The sequence below is a fragment of the Rhinoderma darwinii genome, unplaced genomic scaffold, assembly GCF_050947455.1.
Source record: "Rhinoderma darwinii isolate aRhiDar2 unplaced genomic scaffold, aRhiDar2.hap1 Scaffold_659, whole genome shotgun sequence".
NCBI classification, from domain to species: domain Eukaryota; kingdom Metazoa; phylum Chordata; class Amphibia; order Anura; family Rhinodermatidae; genus Rhinoderma; species Rhinoderma darwinii.
In genome coordinates, this window is record NW_027464215.1 from 129,100 (window position 1) to 139,469 (window position 10,370).

Genomic DNA, 10,370 nt, shown 5'->3' on the forward strand with positions numbered 1-10,370 from the left:
AACTCCCCCTATTACTCTATATAACTCCCCTATTACTCTATATAACTCCCCCTATTACTCTATATAACTCCCCCTATTACTCTATAAACTCCCCTATTACTCTATATAACTCCCCTATTACTCTATATAACTCCCCCTATTACTCTATATAACTCCCCTATTACTCTATAACTCCCCCTATTACTCTATATAACTCCCCTATTACTCTATATAACTCCCCCTATTACTCTATATAACTCCCCCTATTACTCTATATAACTCCCCTATTACTCTATATAACTCCCCCTATTACTCTATATAACTCCCCTATTACTCTATATAACTCCCCTATTACTCTATGTAACTCCCCTATTACCTATATAACTCCTCCTATTACTCTATATAACTCCCCTACTACTCTATGTAACTCCCCTATTACTCTATGTAACTCCCCTATTACTCTATATAACTCCCCTATTACTCTATATAACTCCCCCTATTACTCTATATAACTCCCCTATTACTCTATATAACTCCCCCTATTACTCTATATAACTCCCCCTATTACTCTATATAACTCCCCTATTACTCTATATAACTCCCCTATTACTCTATATAACTCCCCTATTACTCTATATAACTCCCCTATTACTCTATATAACTCCCCCTATTACTCTATATAACTCCCCCTATTACTCTATATAACTCCCCTATTACTCTATATAACTCCCCCTATTACTCTATATAACTCCCCCTATTACTTTATATAACTCCCCTATTACTCTATATAACTCCCCCTATTACTCTATATAACTCCCCTATTACTCTATATAACTCCCCCTATTACTCTATATAACTCCCCCTATTACTCTATATAACTCCCCTATTACTCTATATAACTCCCCCTATTACTCTATATAACTCCCCCTATTACTCTATATAACTCCCCCTATTACTCTATATAACTCCCCTATTACTCTATATAACTCCCGTATTACTCTATATAACTCCCCTATTACTCTATATAACTCCCCTACTACTCTATATACCCCCCCTATTACTCTATATAACTCCCCTATCACTCTGTATATACCACCAAATACTCTATATAACTCCCCTATTACTCTATATAACTCCCCCTATTACTCTATATAACTCCCCCTATTACTCTATATAACTCCCCTATTACTCTATATAACTCCCCTATTACTCTATATACCTCCCCTACTACTCTATATAACTCCCCCTATTACTCTATATAACTCCCTATTACTCTATATAACTCCCCTATTACTCTATATATAACTCCCCTATTACTCTATATAACTCCCCTATTACTCTATATAACTCCCCTATTACTCTATATAACTCCGCTATTACTCTATATAACTCCCCCTATTACTCTATATAACTCCCCCTATTACTCTATATAACTCCCCTATTACTCTAATAACTCCCCCTATTACTCTATATAACTCCCCTATTACTCTATATAACTCCCCTATTACTCTATATAACTCCCCTATTACTCTATATAACTCCCCTATTACTCTATATAACTCCCCCTATCACTCTGTATAACTCCCCTATTACTCTGTATAACTCCCCTATTACTCTATATAACTCCCCTATTACTCTATATAACTCCCCCTATTACTCTATATAACTCCCCTACTACTCTATATAACTCCCCTATTACCTATATAACTCCCCTATTACTCTATATAACTCCCCTATTACTCTATATAAACTTCCCTATTACTCTATATAACTCCCTATTACTCTATATAACTCCCCCTATTACTCTATATAACTCCCCCTATTACTCTATGTAACTCCCTATTACTCTATGTAACTCCCTACTACTCTATGTAACTCCCTATTACTCTATATAATTCCCCTATTACTCTATATAACCCCCTATTACTCTATATAACTCCCCTATTACTCTATATAACTCCCCTATTACTCTATATAACTCCCCCTATTACTCTATATAACTCCCCCTACTACTCTATATAACTCCCCTATTACTCTATATAACTCCCCTACTACTCTATATAACTCCCCTATTACTCCATATAACTCCTCTATTACTCTATATAACTCCCCTATTACTCTATATAACTCCCCTATTACTCTATATAACTTCCCCTATTACTCTATATAACTTCCCCTATTACTCTATATAACCCCCCTATTACTCTATATAACTCCCCTATTACTCTATATAACTCCCCTATTACTCTATATAACTCCTCCTATTACTCTATATAACTCCCCCTATTACTCTATATAACTCCCCCTAATACTCTATAACTCCCCTATTACTCTACATAACTCCCCTATTACTCTACATAACTCCCCTATTACTCTACGTAACTCCCCTATTACTCTACGTAACTCCCCTATTACTCTACGTAACTCCCCTATTACTCTACGTAACTCCCCTATTACTCTACGTAACTCCCCTATTACTCTATATAACTCCCCTAGTACTCTATATAACTCCCCTATTACTCTATGTAACTCCTCTATTACTCTACATACTCCCCTATTACTCTACGTAACTCCCCCTATTACTCTATATAACTCCCCTATTACTCTATATAACTCCCCTATTACTCTATATACCCCCCCCCCTATTACTCTATATAACTCCCCTATCACTCTGTATATACCACCAAATACTCTATATAACTCCCCTATTACTCTATATAACTCCCCCTATTACTCTATATAACTCCCCCTATTACTCTATATAACTCCCCTATTACTCTATATAACTCCCCTATTACTCTATATACCTCCCCTACTACTCTATATAACTCCCCCTATTACTCTATATAACTCCCCTATTACTCTATATAACTCCCCTATTACTCTATATATAACTCCCCTATTACTCTATATAACTCCCCTATTACTCTATATAACTCCCCTATTACTCTATATAACTCCACTATTACTCTATATAACTCCCCCTATTACTCTATATAACTCCCCCTATTACTCTATATAACTCCCCTATTACTCTATATAACTCCCCCTATTACTCTATATAACTCCCCTATTACTCTATATAACTCCCCTATTACTCTATATAACTCCCCCTATTACTCTATATAACTCCCCCTATTACTCTATATAACTCCCCCTATTACTCTATATAACTCCCCCTATTACTCTATATAACTCCCCTATTACTCTATATAACTCCCCTATTACTCTATATACCTCCCCTACTACTCTATATAACTCCCCTATTACTCTATATAACTCCCCCTATTACTCTATGTAACTCCCCTATTACTCTATATAACTCCCCCTATTACTCTATATAACTCCCCTATTACTCTATATAACTCCCCCTATTACTCTATATAACTCCCCCTATTACTCTATGTAACTCCCATATTACTCTATATAACTCCCCTACTACTCTATATAACTCCCCTATTACTCTATATAACTCCCCCTATTACTCTATATAACTCCCCCTATTACTCTATATAACTCCCCTATTACTCTATATAACTCCCCCTATTACTCTATATAACTCCCCTATCACTCTGTATAACTCCCCTATTACTCTGTATAACTCCCCTATTACTCTATATAACTCCCCCTATTACTCTATATAACTCCCCTATTACTCTATATAACTCCCCTACTACTCTATATAACTCCCCTATTACTCTATATAACTCCCCTATTACTCTATATAACTCCCCCTATTACTCTATATAACTTCCCTATTACTCTATATAACTCCCCTATTACTCTATATAACTCCCCCTATTACTCTATATAACTCCCCCTATTACTCTATGTAACTCCCCTATTACTCTATGTAACTCCCTACTACTCTATGTAACTCCCCTATTACTCTATATAACTCCCCTATTACTCTATATAACCCCCTATTACTCTATATAACTCCCCTATTACTCTATATAACTCCCCTATTACTCTATATAACTCCCCCTATTACTCTATATAACTCCCCCTACTACTCTATATAACTCCCCTATTACTCTATATACCTCCCCTACTACTCTATATAACTCCCCTATTACTCCATATAACTCCTCTATTACTCTATATAACTCCCCTATTACTCTATATAACTCCCCTATTACTCTATATAACTTCCCCTATTACTCTATATAACTTCCCCTATTACTCTATATAACCCCCCTATTACTCTATATAACTCCCCTATTACTCTATATAACTCCCCTATTACTCTATATAACTCCCCTATTACTCTATATAACTCCACTACTACTCTATATAACTCCCCTATTACTCTATATAACTCCCTATTACTCTATATAACTCCCCTATTACTCTATATAACTCCCCTATTACTCTATATAACTCCCCTATTACTCTATATAACTCCCCTATTACTCTATATAACTCCCCTATTACTCTATATAACTCCCCTATTACTCTATATAACTCCCCTATTACTCTATATAACTCCCCTATTACTCTATATAACTCCCCTATTACTCTATATAACTCCCCTATTACTCTATATAACTCCCCCTATTACTCTATATAACTCCCCTATTACTCTATATTACTCCCCTATTACTCTATATAACTCCCCCTATTACTCTATATAACTCCCCCTATTACTCTATATAACTCCCCCTATTACTCTATATAATCCCCCTATTACTCCCCTATTACTCTATATACCTCCCCTATTACTCTATATAACTCCCCCTATTACTCTATATAACTCCCCTATTACTCTATATACCTCCCCTACTACTCTATATAACTCCCCTATTACTCTATATAACTCCCCTATTACTCTATATAACTCCCCTATTACTCTATATAACTCCCCCTATTACTCTATATAACTCCCCTATTACTCTATATAACTCCCCTATTACTCTATATAACTCCCCTATTACTCTATATAACTCCCCCTATTACTCTATATAACTCCCCTATTACTCTATATAACTCCCCTATTACTCTATATAACTCCCCTATTACTCTATATAACTCCCCTATTACTCTATATAACTCCCCTATTACTCTATATAACTCCCCTATTACTCTATATAACTCCCCTATTACTCTATATAACTCCTCCTATTACTCTATATAACTCCCCTATTACTCTATATAACTCCCCTACTACTCTATATAACTCCCCTATTACTCTATATAACTCCCCCTATTACTCTATATAACTCCCCTATTACTCTATATAACTCCTCCTATTACTCTATATAACTCCCCTATTACTCTATATAACTCCCCTATTACTCTATATAACTCCCCTATTACTCTATATTACTCCCCTATTACTCTATATAACTCCCCCTATTACTCTATATAACTCCCCCTATTACTCTATATAACTCCCCCTATTACTCTATATAACTCCCCCTATTACTCCCCTATTACTCTATATACCTCCCCTATTACTCTATATAACTCCCCCTATTACTCTATATAACTCCCCTATTACTCTATATACCTCCCCTACTACTCTATATAACTCCCCTATTACTCTATATAACTCCCCTATTACTCTATATAACTCCCCTATTACTCTATATAACTCCCCCTATTACTCTATATAACTCCCCTATTACTCTATATAACTCCCCTATTACTCTATATAACTCCCCTATTACTCTATATAACTCCCCCTATTACTCTATATAACTCCCCTATTACTCTATATAACTCCCCTATTACTCTATATAACTCCCCTATTACTCTATATAACTCCCCTATTACTCTATATAACTCCCCTATTACTCTATATAACTCCCCTATTACTCTATATAACTCCCCTATTACTCTATATAACTCCTCCTATTACTCTATATAACTCCCCTATTACTCTATATAACTCCCCCTATTACTCTATATAACTCCCCCTATTACTCTATATAACTCCCCTATTACTCTATATAACTCCCATATTACTCTATATAACTCCCCTATTCGTTAATACCACCCCTTTTATTACCCCATATAACCACCTATTAACCCCTCTTACTACTCTATCCATTTCCCACTTTCCCTGATCCTCATAGCCTATACTCCACATGTCTATTGTTGATTCCGGAGACTTGTATTATCAGCTCGATAGCTTTAAAGCATGAGGATAACTTTTCTTCTTTGAAACATTCAGTAACTCAGTTTATGACTCGAAATAGCAAATAAGTCGAGGCCATAAATTGAACTGCTCATCTGTGCCCCAAGTCAGCTTCATGCACCCCCTAACTCCCCCCTCTGCAAGAGATGATGTCATCAATCAGCAGCACCGCCGCAGTGGGGGAGTTAGGTCACTACAGCTAACCATGCACAAGCCCCTTACTTCAGATACATCAGATGTATCAATGGGGTGCCCAGAATCAGCATTGGGAGAGAGTGATGCCAACCAGTAAACATGCCAGGAATTACCCATGTCTCTCACCATCTTGCTAGTGATTCCAGAGCCGTCGGATGCTCACCTGCCCGGGGCTCATTCGGCTATGATCCTGTAAATTAAAACAAGTTCCACCACGGGTCATGAGAGGGCTGAGAGTAGTCACATCACTAACTTTACAGTGACCATGGCAGCTCAGCCTGGCACCAGTACCCCAAACCTGAAGCAGAGAAGTCCTGTCCCAACAAAAACTTCAACCCAACCCTGGGGGCACAGCGGGCCGCTAAGTTCATGCCACAACCAGCATGCCGCATCCAACATAACGTGCAGTGCCGAGCCGTGATTATAGAGCCGACCCAGTCCGATGGAAATAAAGCTTCACCGTTGTAGTATGAAAAGCTCAGCAACTTTCTAACAGACTTTGCCTTTGAATTTCTCAATACTTTCAAGATTTCTGCTTGCTGTCAGTAAAGCGAATATTCATGTCCTGATACCCAGACAGATAGTTTTAACGAAGAAAATGGCCATTAAAAACGTATCAGCTGTCACTTATGGCAATTTTGCATCAGTGTCTCCAAATTTTCATCCATTTCCAGTCCGTTTGTCCGTTTTTCTTGGCCGATAAAAAAAGGATGGATTTCATTCGACAGGGTTTTTTTGTCCCAATCCCCTGAAAACACCACAGTACCCATGTAGATAGTGCCACAGTGCCCACTGTAGATAATGCCCACATTGGTCCAGGGCCCACATAGTACCACAGTGCCCACATATAAAGTGACATAGTGCCCACATACAAAGTGCCAGAGCCCACATAGTACTACATTGCCGATGTAGATAGCACCACAGTGTCACCTGTAGATAGTGCCACACCCCCAATAGAGTGCCACAGTGCCAATGTAGATAGCGCCACACAGTGTCCCCTGTAAATAGTGCCGCACCCCCAATATAGTGCCACAGTGCCCATGAAGATAGCGCCAGTGTCCCCTGTAGATAGTGCCACACCCCCAATATAGTGCCACAGTGCCCATGAAGATAGCGCCAGTGTCCCCTGCAGATAGTGCAGCACCCCCATGTAGCACCAACCCCTGTAGATACCACCCACTACCCCTGTAGATAGCACCACTGTAGATCATTGTAGGAGCGGAATCCCTCTGGACGGGGATTCTGCTCATAGACGGGGAGCCCCTGACGTCTCTGTCTATATATGGACAGTGATGTCCGGAGAGTGGAATCCCCTGCCAGAGCGGGCCGGGAATTCCGCTCCAGGGGTAACCTTTTGACGTAACTGTACATATATGGATAGTGACGCCGGGGGCTTCTCCAAGAGCGGAATCCGGACAGAGAAGGGTCTGGTTTATGGGGATTCCGTTCCTAGAGGGAGCTACAGTGGCGCTATATATGGGGGATTGTTATCTATATGGAGGGGTGCTTCTTCCTTACTGGGGGTATTAATAGACCCGGAATACTTCTACAGTACCTGGAGTATTAAAATATCTGAAACTAGTTCTAAATTCACTATACTTCTTCATTACTGAGAGTATTATTATAGCAATCACTAGTTATAAAATCCCTAATACTTCTTCTTTACTAGGAGTATTTATGTACTTGGAACAAGTGATACATTCACTAATACATTTTCATTACTGGGGTATGGCACTAGTTATAAAGTCACTAATATTTTTCATTACTGGCGGTATTAATACACCCGGAACTAAGTATACATTGAATAACACTTATTCTTTACTGAGAGTATTAATATTAGAAAGCATTACTAGTTATAATTTCACTAATACGTCTTCATTACTGGGGATATTCATATATCCAGAACTTGATATAAAGTCACTAATACCTTTTCATTACTAAAAGCATTTATGCACCCAGAATTAGCTTTATATTCTTTAATACTTCTTCATTACTGGCAGTGTTATTTTACCAGGGAATAATAAATTCACTAACACTTCATTACTGGGAGTATTAATATACCCAACACTAGTTATAGCGTTACTAATACTTCTTCAAAAGACCTGGCATTAGCTATAGCTTCACAAATACTTCTTCATGACTGGGGGTGTTGATATACCTGGTATTAGCATATAAAGTTACTAAAACTTCTTAATTACTGAGACTTCAATATACCCGGCACCAGTTGTAAATTCACTGATGCTTCAATACTGGGAGTATAGATACACCTGTAACTAGTCATACAGTCACTGATACTTCTTCAATACTGGGAGTATAGATACACCTGTAACTAGTCATACAGTCACTGATACTTCTTCAATACTGGGAGTATAGATACACCTGTAACTAGTCATACAGTCACTGATACTTCTTCAATACTGGGAGTATAGATACACATGTAACTAGTCATACAGTCACTGATACTTCTTCAATACTGGGAGTATAGATACACATGTAACTAGTCATACAGTCACTGATACTTCTTCAATACTGGGAGTATAGATACACCTGTAACTAGTCATACAGTCACTGATACTTCTTCATTACTGGGAGTATTAATATACCCAACACTAGTTATAGAGTTACTAATACTTCTTCAATACTGGTAGTATATATACACCTGTAACTAGTCATACAGTCACTGATACTTCTTCAATACTGGTAGTATATATACACCTGTAACTAGTCATTCAGTCACTGATACTTCTTCAATACTGGGAGTTTAGATACACCTGTAACTAGTCATACAGTCACTGATACTTCTTCAATACTGGGAGTATAGATACACCTGTAACTAGTCATACAGTCACTGATACTTCTTCAATACTGGGAGTATAGATACACCTGTAACTAGTCATACAGTCACTGATACTTCTTCACTGCTGGGAGTATAGATACACCTGTAACTAGTCATACAGTCACTGATACTTCAATACTGGGAGCATAGATAACACCTGTAACTAGTCATACAGTCAATGATACTTCTTCAATACTGGGAGTATAGATACACCTGTAACTAGTCATACAGTCACTGATACTTCTTCACTACTGGGAGTATAGATACACCTGTAACTAGTCATACAGTCACTGATACTTCTTCAATACTGGGAGTATAGATACACCTGTAACTAGTCATACAGTCACTGATGCTTCAATACTGGGAATAAAGATACACATGTAACTAGTCATACAGTCACTGATACTTCTTCAATACTGGTAGTATAGATACACCTGTAACTAGTCATACAGTCACTGATACTTCTTCAATACTGGGAGTATAGATACACATGTAACTAGTCATACAGTCACTGATACTTCTTCAATACTGGGAGTATAGATACACCTGTAACTAGTCATACAGTCACTGATACTTCTTCAATACTGGGAGTATAGATACACCTGTAACTAGTCATACAGTCACTGATACTTCTTCAATACTGAGAGTATAGACACACATGTAACTGGTCATACAGTCACTGATACTTCTTCAATACTGGGAGTATAGATACACATGTAACTAGTCATACAGTCACTGATACTTCTTCAATACTGGGAGTATAGATACACCTGTAACTAGTCATACAGTCACTGATACTTCTTCAATACTGGGAGTATAGATACACCTGTAACTAGTCATACAGTCACTGATGCTTCAATACTGGGAGTAAAGATACACATGTAACTAGTCATACAGTCACTGATACTTCTTCAATACTGGGAGTATAGATACACCTGTAACTAGTCATACAGTCACTGATACTTCTTCAATACTGGGAGTATAGACACACATGTAACTGGTCATACAGTCACTGATACTTCTTCAATACTGGGAGTATAGATACACATGTAACTAGTCATACAGTCACTGATACTTCTTCAATACTGAGAGTATAGATACACCTGTAACTAGTCATACAGTCACTGATACTTCTTCAATACTGAGAGCATAGATACACATGTAACTAGTCATACAGTCACTGATACTTCTTCAATACTGGGAGTATAGATACACATG

At 37.6% G+C, this 10,370-nt stretch overlaps 1 protein-coding gene across 1 annotated transcript in view; it reads right to left on the reverse strand.

Annotated features, from left to right (window-relative positions):
- LOC142728034 (tau-tubulin kinase 1-like) overlaps positions 1-6,445 on the reverse strand; it is a 25,417-nt gene extending 18,972 nt beyond the window's left edge. The window contains exon 1 of the mRNA XM_075849076.1: positions 6,344-6,445. Coding sequence (XP_075705191.1) covers positions 6,344-6,445 — 102 coding nt within the window. The remainder of the gene's footprint in view (positions 1-6,343) is intronic.
- Between the last annotated feature and the right edge of the window lie 3,925 nt (positions 6,446-10,370).